The sequence below is a fragment of the Lynx rufus genome, unplaced genomic scaffold, assembly GCF_022079265.1.
Source record: "Lynx rufus isolate CCGP_SWC_20201006 ecotype Redwood Valley unplaced genomic scaffold, mLynRuf1.p SCAF_8, whole genome shotgun sequence".
Taxonomy (NCBI): Eukaryota; Metazoa; Chordata; class Mammalia; order Carnivora; family Felidae; genus Lynx; species Lynx rufus.
In genome coordinates this window covers 63,714,504-63,729,749 of record NW_025814896.1, presented here as the reverse complement: position 1 = coordinate 63,729,749, position 15,246 = coordinate 63,714,504, and the positions used below count along the sequence as shown (strand labels likewise).

Below are 15,246 nucleotides of genomic sequence, written 5' to 3'. Positions count from 1 at the left end.
TACGTGGTGGAACTAGAAGGTGTTATGCTAAGCGAAATTAGTCAGAGAAAGACAAATATTATATGACTTCACTCATATGAGGACTTTAGGATACAAAACAGATGAACATAAGGGAAGGGAAGCAAAAATAATATAAAAACAGGGATGGGGACGAATATATAAGAGAGTCTTAAATATGGAGAACAAACAGAGGGTTACTGGAGGGGTTGTGGGAGGGGGAAGGGCTAAATGGGTAAGGGGCATTTAAGAATCTACTCCTGAAATCATTATTGCACTATATGCTAACTAACTTGAATGTAAATTAAAAAAATAAATTAAAAATTAAAAAAAAAAAAAAGGTGAGGCATGAGTAAAGCGAGTCTGCAAAACTATGGACCCATCACCTAACACTGCTTTCACTGTTTTATATCTTGATAAAAAAATACTGTTTTGAAAAGGGTTCTGTTACTAAATAAGTTTGAAAACCACTAGACTAGCCCAGGGTCTAATAACCCTGTGGATTCATCTTGTCTTCAGCTCAATGTGCACTTGAGTGGTGATCACCAAAATAGCATACTAAGTAAATCTCTATCTCTAACTCTACCACCCATCTTTAGGCTTTTGAGTTGAAAAGGAAGAAAGTAACCCAAAGCATTAAAAAATGCAAAGAGTTTATTATTCTTATTATAAAATGTTGCTCAAAATATTCAGGGCTATAAGAATTTCAATCACTATTGAATATCACTGCAATGCAAGTGAAAACAGAAAATAAAATAACTGATGTTTTTTAAGCAAACACACCTGAAATTAAACATTCAAATTAATATTACCCCTGTTGGGTTATCTCCAATTGGCTAGCTGTGCTGATATGGACATGTTGGCTATTTATTTTTTTTTTTAATTTTTTTTTTCAACGTTTATTTATTTTTGGGACAGAGAGAGACAGAGCATGAACAGGGGAGGGGCAGAGAGAGAAGGAGACACAGAATCGGAAACAGGCTCCAGGCTCTGAGCCATCAGCCCAGAGCCTGACGCGGGGCTCGAACTCACAGACCGCGAGATCGTGACCTGGCTGAAGTCGGACGCTTAACCGACTGCGCCACCCAGGCGCCCCTATGTTGGCTATTTAAATTAAAATCCACTCAAATTAAATAAAACGTAAAATTCAATTATTTGGTTGTGCTAGTCCTATTTTAAGTGCTCAACAGTAAAATTCCATATAGCCTAATAAACCCAAACTAAGCTATCTTAGTCAAAATACTCATACCTTGTAGTTTTGACTGTATTGTTCTTATCTCTTCAGTTTGATTTTGGTTGATCAAACGAAGATTCTGATTCTCTACTTCCAGCTGAAAGGACATAATTGTATTCTTTTATACAGGAATAACATTTCTAAAATGTACTAACAAATTATGAATTTTTAAAATGTTACTACCTAGTTACATGTAAGCAAAATACGAAAGAAATGATGAGAAAATATCAGATGAATTTATCAGCATAGTTATCAACCTAGATCATCATGGCTTTATATTTATTTTTTCCAGAACTGTGACTTTTTTTTTTTTTTTTTTTTTTTAGAGAGCGCAAGCAGGAGACAGGGGCAGAAAATCTCAAGCAGACTCCGTGATCAGCAGTCCAACAAGGGGCTCAATCCCACGACCCTGAGATCATGACCTGAGCCAAAATCAAGAGACAGATGCTCAACTGACTGAGCCACCCAGGTGCCCCTAAAGCTGAGAGTTTCAAATATTTTCACCCCCATGCCTTTCCCACTGTAAAATTATTTTAAACCAAATTATTTCAGCATTTAATGTGCCATATAAACTAATGTGTTCTTCTCAAGATGATACTGAACACATTAATTTTATGATATACACACATATGTTCTATAACTATTTAAAATTAACTAATTAGAACTAAAATCAACTAGTTAGAATGGGGCTACTTAAGCTGTTTACTACGAGCCTATCAATATTTTTAATTTTAGAAATACATTGGACATAAAAATAAAAGCTACCTGTCTCATGTTTACCAAAAGACAGCAGCACCACCAACTGATCAGAATTTTGTTTCATTCAGAATGATCAGATATTCTGATGACTTATCTATTCAAAAGAAGTAAAAGGTAAAGAAAAGGCAAGATATAGCAATAAATACCTCATTTAATTTAAGTGTTACCCATTCTTTGATCTTAGCTGCTTTCTCTTCTATTATTTTAGCTTCTTGTATCCTTATTTGTTTCTGAAATAACATTAGCAGTTTAGTTCAAACATAGGCTCAGTGATCTGGAAATTTTACATCATAAATATGATAGACAAATTCACTTAAAACCTGTTACCAAGTTAACACATTGACCTTCAATATACAGTAAAATACTTCAAATAGAGTAAAAAATAAAACAATTGTCCAGCAGATATAATAACAAACACAAAGGCATATGCAAATATTATTAGTTTGAACAACTGCTTTCTCTGAAAGATCATATATTGAAATCCATCCACTGAATTTATCAATAAAGTAAACGATTTCTGTAAATGGTCTAGGGTTTATAACAGTGGGATAGCAGTCAACCAGGCTAGGGAGAGGAAAATAAGAATCTCCCCTGGAGCATGGTTTGTTTTCCCCTCAAATGCAAGTTTTTATTTGTTTTTTTTAATACCGTTTTAAAAGACCCAGAAAAAAAATGAAAGAAAAAAACTCTAGCTCACATCTACCAACCTTAAAAGCTGGTTATGGTCATAAAATTACAAGAATATGACTGTCATATAAATCACAGTGGGTGGGAGGTGGGACGTGGTGAAAGTTAAAAACCACTGAGCTGAACAAGTACTGATCCCCCAGAGAAATGAAAATAAATGGTTAAGATAAAAAACAATTTAAAGTACTTAATAATTTCATAGTGGTCATATTTAAATGATGCTAAATGATGATTTAAGCAAATAACCCTTTATTTTTTATCTTTTAGAGGGGGTGAGGAGAAGCAGGGGGAGAGAGAGAATCTTAAGCAGGCTCCATGCTCACTGAGGAGGCTGTCATGGGGCTTGATCCCATGACCCTGGGATCATGACCTGAGCCAAAATCAAGAGTCGGGCGCTTAACCAACTGAGCCACCCAGGTGCCCCTAAACAAATTATGTCAATGCAATTTTTTTTCTTAATAAAATTTTAAAATAAACTAGAAACTATACTTAATCCCAATAAAGTGGTTTAAAACAGTATGCACATTTTTAAACAGAAGGATTAGCATCAAACATACATTTAAAATACAATGTTCCATAAATATTTCCAACACCCTAAAAATGTTAAGGCAAACATCTATTTCAAACATTTCACAGACAGAAATGCCTGCTGCTAACCAAGTGTTTTCAAGTTAAAAGTCTAAAGTTTGAATGTTAAGGAGCACAGTCACATCCAAAAAGTGTTAGATATGGCCTTGGAATCACCCAGACTTAAAGAGAATGCCATTTTACTTGTACCTTTCACCAACAAATGTGATTAGACTCCATGAGTTGACCAAATAAATGAGATTTCTGACCCAAATTCAGAAGTATGGGCTCTCTCTCTTTAACCTCTGTAAGAATGCATTTAAAATGCATGTATTTAGACTGTAATGATCAAATTCTTCCCAACCTGTTCCTCAAGTTGCAATTCCAAGTTTTGAATAATGTCATCTTTTTCCTGTATTAGGGTCTCCAGATCTTGACACTTTTTATACAACCTTGTCTCTGATTCACTGGTTTGAATATTAGCTGCTTTTAATTTCTCTTCCATAACTTGTACCTAAATTTAGAGGATAGAAAATTAATTTTGTGCATTTAATTTTTTAGATATATGTTTTTATAATTTTATTTTTTATTTTTAAAAATTTACATCCAAATTAGCATATAGCGAAACAATGATTTCAGGAGTAGGTTCCTTAGTGCCCCTACCCATTTAGCCCATCCCTCCCCCCCAGCCCCTCCACTCCATACGGAGTTTGTTCTCCATATTTATGAGTCTCTTCTGTTTTGTCCCCCTCCCTGTTTTTATATTATTTTTGCTTCCCTTCCCTTATGTTCATCTGTTCTGTGTCTTAAAGTCCTCAGATGAGTGAAGTCATATGATTTTTGTCTTTCTCTGACTGACCCATGTCACTTAGCATAATACCCTCTAGTTCCATCCATGTAGTTGCAAATGGCAAGATTTCATTCTTTTTGATTGCCGAGTAATACTCCATTGTATATATATACCACATCTTCTTTATCCATTCATCCATCGATGGACATTTGGGCTCTTTCCATACTTTGGCTATTGTTGATAGTGCTGCTATAAACATTGGGGTGCATGTGTCCTTCGAAACAGCACACCTATATCCCGTAGATAAATGCCTAGTAGTGCAATTGTTGGGTCGTAGGGTATTATGCATGAAATTTTTATGTTAACATTAAATAGATTCCTAAAAGGTATCATCATAAAACAAAATATTGAACAGCACGATTTAACGTATTTAATAATTATAAAGTCTGAAGACCATTTTACCAAGTGGTGTTACCTTTGAGGTACACAAGGGCACATAAGAGAGTCTCAGAATATTGCTATCGTCTAAAGTAATGTACATGTTTACTAGACACAATGATAATATTCAAGGCATTTCATGTGAGTATAGAATCAGAAAGTTTGCAGCCTTCAATTTTTCAAATTTTAAGTGAAGCAGGAATATAAAGAAGGTGAGTAGTGAGAGACGATCAGATTGGATGACCTTGTATAATAGCACATTTGGGGAAAACAAACTGAACTTAGGTGAAAAAGAAACACATACATGATGGAAAGGAAAAGGAAAATAAAAGAACTTGAAAGCTTCAAATGATGGAATCACAAAAAATTTAAAAAACTACGAGAATCAAGATACAGGTAGGAGAGTGCATTCAGTGAGGGTTTATTGATTCATTCATTTAACAAACATTCAGTGGATAGCAGCCAAGTGCCGGGCCCTGGGAAGATATCAGTGAATAAAATCTCTGCATAGAAATTACATTCTAGTGGATAAGACAGATCAAAAATACAATAAAATGTAAAAATCATACAGTACGTTATACAAGGCGATAAAGGCAATGGGAAAAAATACAGCAAGACAAAGAGACTGGTGTGTGACCCAGGGTTGAGTTAAGCCTTAATTTTAATATCTAAGAGGCACTGATTTCTGCTTGGATCTGTTGCAAAACACATCTGGGCATATGAAATCTTAGAAGGAATGTGTGAGATATTAATGATAGTAAGAAAGAAAATAAAGTACTGAGCACTGTAGATTAAGACTTTTATTCCATGTGCTAAGAATAGGTAAGAAAGTAATTTTTGTTTAGATTGCAGGAGGCAAAGAAGAAAAATATGCAAAAGCATTTGAGAAATTAACAATGATAATTTAGATGAAAAAATCTTAAACTATTAAAAACACATCTGAAAGATCATGATGAATCCACTTAACGTTCAAAAATACTTGACTGATGAGGGCTTCTAGAAGGAGGGTGTTAAGATTAGTTTTGTTTTGTTTTTAACCATGAATACAAGGTTTCATCTGTGGGTTCACTGCAGAATTGTAAATTCAACTGTAATGCCAAATGTGTCCTACTTAAATACCACCCAGATATCTGAAAACTATAAAAATAAAAGTAGATTTAAAAAATAAAAGAGGGGCACCTGGGTAGCTCAGTCAGTTAAGCATCCGACTGTTGATTTTGGCCCAGGTCATGATCTCACAGTCATTGAGTTGAGCCCCAAGTCGGGCTCTGCACAGACAGCGCGGAGTCAGCTTGGGATTCTTTCTCTCTGCCCTTCCCCTGCTTGCATGCTCCCTCTTTCTCTCAAAATAAAGAAATAAACATTAAAAAAATAAAAACACAAAATAGGAGACAAAACCTGTATTCTACTATCCAAGTGATAATTTTAAGTTACCTCAAGATTTATATTTTTAACGTAACATAGCAGGCTTTCTGCAGGAAGAGCAGACCAAAAGGTCAAGGACAAAGGTCTACATCAGAGATGTTATCATGAAAAAGCCAGAGGAGGACATGGGCTGGATAGTAAATACGAAGAAACATTCTTAAGATGGCACAGCCAGTTCCACACAGGGAGCTCGACAGCTGTCGAAGCAGAGAAGAGCAGGGACCAAGTTCAAATGGTAGTTCAGGGACAGAGGAATAGATGATAAACCTGACAGGGAGCAGAATTGGCTCGCCAAAATGTGCTACTTTGGCATCTGGATTATTTTGAATTAAAGTTACCCGAGGGGCGCCTGGGTGGCGTAGTCGGTTAAGCGTCCGACTTCAGCCAGGTCACGACCTCGCAGTCCGGGAGTTCGAGCCCCGCGTCAGGCTCTGGGCTGATGGTTCAGAGCCTGGAGCCTGTTTCTGATTCTCTGTCTCCCTCTCTCTCTGCCCCTCCCCCGTTCATGCTCTGTCTCTCTCTGTCCCAAAAATAAATAAACGTTGAAAAAAAAAATTAAAAAAAAAAAAAGTTACCCGAGAAACAGCTGGTATAAAAACACTCTGATGCTCCTTTGTCCCCCTGAAAGCAGGAAATGTCCCCCTCCTCTACCAGGAGGTTACAAGGCATCCTTATCACCAGAGATAGGGAATTTAAGGCCTGAGAAGGCTGTATAAACAAACCTTGTTACTTCTTCACTAATTTACTACTCTAAGCCCAAACCCCCTTGTCTTGTCAATTCTTCATAAATGGATTGCCTTCCTGTCTAAAAGGTATAAAAGTTGCCTGCTTTGGTCACTTCTTTGGAGTCTCATATTTTTAGGAAGCTCCCATATGTATGAATTTAAACTTGTTTTACTCCTGTTAATCTGTCTTATGTCAATTTAATTATTAGACAAGGCAAAGAAACTAGAAGGGAAGAAATTGTTCTGCTCCTACAAACCTCAAGAAAAGTTGAAGATTCTGAACAAGAATATAAACAACTATCACCAGATCTATACCTATAGTCTCCTTTTATTAAGTTGGAGCAAGCTACCCTACAAACATTGGACTGCCACATAAAATTGCCCTAATATTGGGGTGCCTGGGTGGCTCAGTCGGTTGAACAACTGGCTCTTGGTTTTGGCTCAGGTCATGATCTTGCAGTTTCGTGAGTTCAAGCCCCACATTGGGCTCTGTGCTGGCAGCAGGGAACGTGCTTGGGATTCTCTGTTTCTTCTCTCTCTGACCCTCCCCCACTCGCTCTGTCTCAGTCTCTCTCAAAATAAATAAAAATAAACTTAAAAGAATAAAAATAAGACGTGACTGTGTGGCTCAGTTGGTTAGGTGTCCGACTTCAGCTCAGGTCAAGATCTCGCAGTTCCTGAGTTCAAGCCCCACACTGGGCTCTGTGCTGACAGTTCAGAGCCTGGAGCCTGCTTTGGATTCTGTCTCCCTCTCTCTCTGCCCCTCCCAACTCATGCTCTGTCTCTCTCTGTCTCTTAAAAATAAACAAACATTGAAAAAAATTAATAAATAAAAATAAAATTGTCCTATTATTGCTTAGGAAAGGTCTACAGTCCTAGAAAACTATAATTTGGGAGTGCTCTTATCCCCTGAAAAATATGTCCAGTTTGAAAAGAGTTCTCACTTTATGAATGAACGCTACAGTTAGAGCTCCTTAGATGAATCTTTGCCATGTGCAACTGTTTAATTCAACCATTACTTTTAGATAAACAAAACTTCTCTAAGCAAGAAAAATACTGACAAAAATGACAAAACCTCTTAGGGAGAAGGATCACAAAGTAGTTACAGGCAACCGACTTGCCAAGTGGTCTTGTTAGGATCAAGTTCTTCAGGATTTACTAACCTTCCTTGGTAATTAGTATGAATAATAGGTCTTCCGAAAAGATAAGAGGCCTACAGAAAAACCAAGCAGCCTTTAAAAATAACTCACTACAAGTACACAGAAAATAGCCCAGTTCTTTTTCCATTCATTTAACCTGAACCATGTAAGAATTTTAACTACTCAGAGACTGGCCAATAACAAACATCTGCAAATTCAAATTGTTCGCTAAAGAAACTCTTGTAATTACTTATACGTGGATATCCTCTGGTGAAGAATGCTTTGCACTTTAGGCTACCTTTCTCCTTTTCTTCCAGGAGAGCCTCTGGTTGCATCCACACATCTCAGCACATTCCTCAGCCATTATCCCAAAGCCTTTATTTCTTCTGAGGTCCCTGAGCTATTTTGCAGTAAAGGGTTAACTCAGCAGACTTGGGGTACTCAAACCTTGCACATTCCCAAAAAAGAACTGGTCCTTGATTAGCTCCTGGAAAAAATAACCTCTGAGACCTGGTAATATCCTGCCTGATAAGACTCTACATACCTGAGATATTGGACCACACCAGATATTTTATGTCAACAATGTGATTTAAGGTGAATACCTTTTTTTTTTCCCCCCACTCACCCAGGGTCCTGGGCTACATTGTATCAGTTTGACCTGTGCAGGGATGGATTCTGAGTAGCTAAGGTCAGTCTTGCATGCGTTCCATGTCTACAAGACTGACACCACCACCACCACCCCATCCCCACCGCCAGGGCAATAAAAATTCTGGATACCAAGGCTCAGGTGAGCTTCCCTGGTTGGCAATGCTTTGTACGTTGTCACATATCATTGACGGGAATCAAGTGCACCCCTGTGTAACTCCACTGGGAGAGGACAACTGGAAACTCATACCTGGTTTCTCCTGGACTCTGCTCTACGTGTATTTTTCCTTTGCTGATTTTACTCTATATCCTTTCACTGTAATAAATCATAACCATGAGTATAACGACTTTTCTGGGTTCTGTGAGTCCTTCTGGTGAATCGTCAAACCTTGAGGGTAGTATTGGGTACACTGACACGACTCCTAATGCTGTTTTTCATTTTCCCGCCCACCCTGAAGAAAGCAGGAGCTGCAAATATTGTTCCTGTTGTAATTACCTACGCTACTCTTTTCTTCTTCCCTGTTCTAACCTCATCCCTCCCTACCGCACTACAGATAATTAAGATGTGACTGTATTTTTGAGTGGAGGTTGAAAGTTTCTCTTTCTATATATATGTTGCAATGGCATGACAAAAATACCTGATCGTTCCAACATGGAATGAAGAAAGGAATTATAAGGGCATTTTGAATCCCAGACTGTTTACCAGTTATTCAAAATTTACTGCAAATTAAACAATTATTCTAATCATATCTTTTTGGAGGGGGGAGCACAAGTGGGAGAGGGGCAGAGAGAGGGGGACAGAGGATCCGAAGCAGGCTCTGCGCAGACAAGCTGACAGCAGCGAACCATGAGATCATGAACTAAAGTCGGACATTCAGCCGATTGGGTCACCCAGGTGTCCCCCAATCACATTTTAAACACAATTATTTTGGGGATAGTGCTCTAGAACTTATGCAGTGAGGCCAGAACCATTCTCACGGAAGGTGAAAAGGAATAGCACTGGATAAAGTATGTTTCCACGTAATGAAGCAAATCATTATAAGGTCCCATAGATTAGCGTGAATGAGTAGTAATCATTTATTAAGAACCAACTTCACAGAAAAACATATTAGCCCACATATTAGAATGGTCAGAGGGAACTTTAAAAAAATGTTTTTATTTTTGAGAGAGAGAGCGAGAGAGCGCACGCGTGCATACGTATGAGCAGCGGAGGGGCATAGAGAGAAGGAGCCGGAGGATCCAAAGTGTGCTCTGAGCTGACAGCCTGATGTAGGACTCGAACTCACAAACCATGAGATCGTGACCTGAGTTAAAGTCAGATGCTTAACTGAATGAGCCACCCAGGAGCCCCAAGAGGGAACTTTAAAATCCAGGTCCTACCAGGTCTGCATCAAACACAGGCAAGGAACTGAGACCAGAAGGACAGAATGACAACACAAATTTCTATGGGGGAAATTATGTGTCCCTTACTGGTTAGCATAAACTGGTGTAATAGATTGGAATATACACCTAATCGTATACTTGGGAATGAATCCTCTGTATCAGTATCTCCCACATGTGCAATTTGCTGTTTATCCATCTCCCAGAAATACAAGTACAATGAGATTTACACATTCTGCTTTCAAAACTTTAAACAACTACAATGAAAAGGTGCTACAGTATTAAGAATAAAGATTGCCAAGATTTCTCTTGGAAAAATGTATGATTTCTTTTCTATAGCCAACTTATTTAAGGGTTGCATAAGTAAAGTAATGCCAGTCATTAAAAACAAGAGGGAAAATGAACACCACTAAGGTGCAGAGTTGAGCTGGTTTAGCTGACTACTGCTTTTAGCAGTGAAATGTTCCTTTTCGGTTAACATAAATACAGTTTAAGTCTTAGGATCTCACTAAATGACAAAGGACAAGCTGAATTTAAGCAACATAAACAGCAGATAGGGCACAGTCCTATGGAAACTGTTAAAGATAGCAAAGGATTCAGTTACTCTACATTAATAACATTTACTTAGTCTTGAGAAAGAAAGGTAATATAATCAGTGCATGAGATTTATTTGCTGTCTGTTTGTATTTCCTATAAACTTTTAGAATCATTATGTATGTAATATGATGTATAATGTGTGATGTACAGAATGTATAATATGTAATTTATATAATGTATAACATACAATGTATAATATGTATAATATACAATAATATATAGTGTAATATAAGTATACAGATACCTACAGATTTTGCTAAATTACATAGAAATTTTGGGAGATTTGCAATTCTCACTCTTTATGGGAGGAGAGGTTTGATTTAAGGCCATTTAGCCAATCACAGTGTCTTTTTGCTGTAAAATGTAGCACACAGAATTAAATAACTTTATACGTGATATCCTCAAAGGACAACTTCAAATAAGAAATTCTTCCTGTTAGTTTATGAAGATCAGTGATTGGGCCCTAATGGTTACAAACAGCCATGGTTTGCTTCCCTTAAATTGGGAATGGGGATGCTTTTTTTTTTTTTTTTTTTTTTGCTCTTAAGATCTAGTGAATCATAGAAGAAAACCCCAAAAATCACAAATAAAAATACCTAAATTTTCAGAGCTAAACAATTATGCTGCACATATGAATTAAGAATTTTAATTTAAGAAAAGGCAAGACAAAACCATCCTCGGTTTCCTTCTATTTTTCCTATACTATGAGGTGTTAAAGGAAAGAAAGGGAAGGGAAAGATAGGGAAGAACAGACAGAGAGACAAGCATGGATATACAGATAAAGAGAGATGTCACCGAGAAAGGCCAAAGTCAGAAACGGAGGTAAAGAGGAAGACAAGAGAGAGAAGTAGACAAACTGCCAAATGCGTGCTGTAGGGTGTCGGGCTAAACAGGTACATAAACATACAGAGCCTACAATAGAAAAAGACGAAGACATTTAGTACAGAATGACAGAGAGTGACATAAACATAGAATGTAAGTGACCTTTTATGAGTTTACTGGTAACTATTGGATTTTTACAGCTATAAGTGGAGATATTACTATTCGGTCTTACCAGCTAAACGATATAAAAAACCAAGCACAGCATCAATCCTTACCATTACTACTCATACTTCTACCAATACCTAAATTTGAGGTTTTAAATAATTACTGGTGTGATGATGGTACTATACTTGTGATTTTAAGTCTTTATTTTTAGATTAGTTGCTGATATACTCATGGGTGAAATAATATGATGTCTAGAATTTGTTTCAAAATAACTTGGTGTGGGGGTGGAGAAGAATAAAGTGGATGGAGGTATAGATTAGCCTTGAGTTGACTAATTGTTAAAGGTGGTGATGGGGGTTCATTATACTATTTTCTCTACTCTTGCACTGGTTGAAATTTGTCATAGTAAAATTTTAGGAATCTCTTTTAAGTGTAAGTATTTTTAAAAATTTATTTTGAGAGACAGAGAGACAAAGGGCCAGGGAGAGAGTGAGAGAGAGAATCCCAAGCAGGCTCCACACTGCGGAGCCCAATGTGGAGCTTGAACTCACAAACTGTGAGATCATGACCTGAGCCAAAATCAAGAGTCAGATGGCCAAATGACTGAACCACCCAGGCACGCCTGAGTATAATTAATTAAAGAAAATCAAGGGTTAGGTTAGACTGGGTTTATTTAGAAATTTATCAGGCCACTAAATCAATCTACTATACAAGATTAAATCTTTTAGGTGAAAACAAGATTTGGTAGTACTTATGTTTGGGAAGAAACATGACAAATTTAGAACATGTATAAGAAATTAAATATATACTTCCTAGAAAAAAAATAATAATTTTGAAAATCCTGACTTGCCTGAACCTGACAAGGATCTTTTCATAAAATGTGAAGGTATGGATTGAGACTCATTAGACAAACTTTAAGGCTCACTTGGTGAGCTCACTGAAAACACTCATTTTAATGTTAGCAAGGCCCAGACAGGACTAAGTGACTTATCAAAGGTTTGACTTTTCTCCCAAATACCTATTAACATACTAAGTAAAAATTTGTGTTCATATTTTCCTAATATAACTCTAAGCATTTTTCTATATTAGTATGTCTTTTGTAATAATTATTTTTTAGTGTTTATTTATTTATTTTGAGAGGGAGAGCACATGTGCACACACACACACATAGGGGAGGGGCAGAGAGAAGAAGAGAGAGAATCCCAAGCAGGCTTCATGCCATCAGTGCAGAGCCTGATGTGGGGCTTGAACCCACAAACTGTGAGATCATGACCTGAGCTGAGATCGAGTCAGATGCTTAACCGGCTGAGACACACAGGTGCCCCTGTAATAATTATTTGTAATGGTTGTTTACTATTTCATGGAATGAATACAGTTCACTTATTCATTCTCTTGTAATATGGCATTCATATTATTTCCAACTCTTTATTTCTATCAAAGAAACTGCTATGAACATATTTATATTTAAAACCTCATTATGGGGGCGCCTGGGTGGCGCAGTCAGTTAAGCGTCCGACTTCAGCCAGGTCACGATCTCGCGGTCCGGGAGTTCGAGCCCCGCGTCGGGCTCTGGGCTGATGGCTCAGAGCCTGGAGCCTGTTTCCGATTCTGTGTCTCCCTCTCTCTCTGCCCCTCCCCCGTTCATGCTCTGTCTCTCTCTGTCCCAAAAATAAATAAACATTGAAAAAAAAAATAAAAAAAAATAAAACCTCATTATGGTTATGATTGCCTTGAAAGTCATATTTGGTTTTTCTGGGAAAGAAGACTTCCTAATGGACGCATTTTTATCCTTTGGAACTCTGTTAAGGGACAAAATAACGTTAGACTCTCCTTTTTCTCTCTGGATCCAGCTCACAGAACAGTCAAAGAGATAAGATGTAGAGAAGGGTTAAAGACTATTTTGAGGACTGTTTTGGGCAAAACAAGGTTTATACTGGTAGAGAGAGAAAAACATTTAACTAGAATTATACCCTACCTGTTGGAAAGCTTTTTCTGCTTGACGCTCAGCATCAATAACTTGTCTCTCAAGCTGTTGCATCTGTAAAGTGAGGAAAAACAGAGAAAATCTAAAAATTCGTATTTCTCTTTTGAAAGGGACTTAAAAAATCTTGCAATGTCATAAAATTCTTTTAAGAATATTTAAAGTAGCTTAATGCATATGAATGACATACAATTGATCACATTGAGGCCTCTTTCAGTGCATATTTAAACATTTAAAAATTAACCAAATAACATACCAAATGTTTCATACTTTTAGTACAATGCAATCTATACTGCATGAGTGCTCATCCATAGGATTTTCTTCATTGACTTATGAATTACTGGTCAACACATATTAAGAACAGTAATTAAAATCTAAGAGAATAGTGAGACCTCAAATATCATATTTGATTTGTTGATCGAAAAGTCACAATGATATCAGAAAGTGGTATATTCTCACAAGCTCTGTAGGTGGCGTGTTTAAGTAGAAACTCTGTTTTTTGGGTTTTTTAAAAAATTAATTTGTTTATTTTGAGAGAGACAGAGATAGCACGAGCAGGGGACAGGCAGAGAAGGGAGAGAGAGATAATCCCAAGCAGGCTCTGTACTGCCAGCACAAGCCAGATGCAGAGCTTGAACTCATGAAGCTGAGACCATGACCCGAACTGAAACCAAGAGTCAGATGCTTAACTGACTGAGCCACCTAGGGCACCCCCAAAAAACTCTAGCTAGTTTTAATTCTCATACATTGTAGAGTACAGAAGAGACTCATGTTAGCACACACACGCACATCCACCAAAGTGTAGAGCACAAAGAATAAAAAAAAAAAAAAATCTCCATATTTTTTTTAAAGTTCTGTAGAAAATAAAAAGTTCAGAGATTTAACAAATTGCAAGAGACTCTTAACGACAGAGAACAAACTGAGGGTTGCTGGAGGGGAGGTGAGTGGGAGATAGGCCAAATGGGTGGTGGATACTAACTAGGGCACTTGTTGGGATGAGCACTGGGTGTTGTAGGTAAGTGATGAATCACCGAATTCTACTCCGAAACCAATATGCACTGTATGTTAACTAAAATTTCAATTAAAAAAAAGGGGGGGGGGACAAAAGCTTGGAGATTTAAAGTAAATTACTCAAATGACTACTATAAGTAAAATAAAGAAAAGCCTTAAAAAGGACCCAGTGCAAACTAACATAAAAAATGGGTACTAGGTAGTGAATACACAACTGTGACATAAAACTCAATTTTAAATTCTTTTCTTCTGAGTGCTGAAATATGGTCAACATTATAGCTGTCTGTCCCTCGATATTTGCTCAATCTCAGTTTCATTGTTGCTTGGTGTTCCAGAACTTCCAGCGCACCTCAAACCACAGCACCTCGTCCCGCCCCAACAGCTGACGCCTAGCTCCAGCCCCACCCACTTCTCAGAACCACAGAGAAGTGGCTTCTCATGGCTAGAGTGTCCCAGCCTGGAGGGCGACCCTAGCCTCAGACTGGGTGGGCTGCAGGGATCCGGTCCAGGGTGTTGCATCCACACGACTCCTGAAACAGAATGCTATGGGCACCAGTGACAGTCACAACAAAGTTTATTACAATGAGAGGCAAGGCCAACCGATCGGGACCAACACTCTTGATAAGAGTGCGGCCTCGAACAGCCGGGGTACAGAGTTTTTATAACCGATCACATCGTTTTATCATCACCTGGGAACAAAACAAAGAAACAGTTTCCAGATGAGTTAGAAACAGTTGCCTAATGAGGTGTTTATTTTAGACTTTCTGCCTCTAAGTTGCAACCAGTGGATCTCCTTGACCCTGCCTCTGATGCTCTTTTCTTTGAACTTTTGTTTCCTTAATTGGTGAAGCCTAATTTACAAGAGTATGAGGCGTAGTTTACAA

At 37.6% G+C, this 15,246-nt stretch overlaps 1 protein-coding gene across 1 annotated transcript in view; it reads right to left on the bottom strand.

Moving 5' to 3' along the window:
• PLEKHH2 (pleckstrin homology, MyTH4 and FERM domain containing H2) overlaps positions 1 to 15,246 on the bottom strand; it is a 105,607-nt gene that overhangs the window by 70,253 nt on the left and 20,108 nt on the right. The window contains exons 2-5 of the mRNA XM_047069402.1: positions 13,346 to 13,408; positions 3,609 to 3,758; positions 2,137 to 2,220; positions 1,247 to 1,328 (exon numbers count right to left, since the gene is read on the bottom strand). Of these exons, the coding sequence (XP_046925358.1) occupies positions 1,247 to 1,328; positions 2,137 to 2,220; positions 3,609 to 3,758; positions 13,346 to 13,408 (379 nt within the window). The remainder of the gene's footprint in view (positions 1 to 1,246; positions 1,329 to 2,136; positions 2,221 to 3,608; positions 3,759 to 13,345; positions 13,409 to 15,246) is intronic.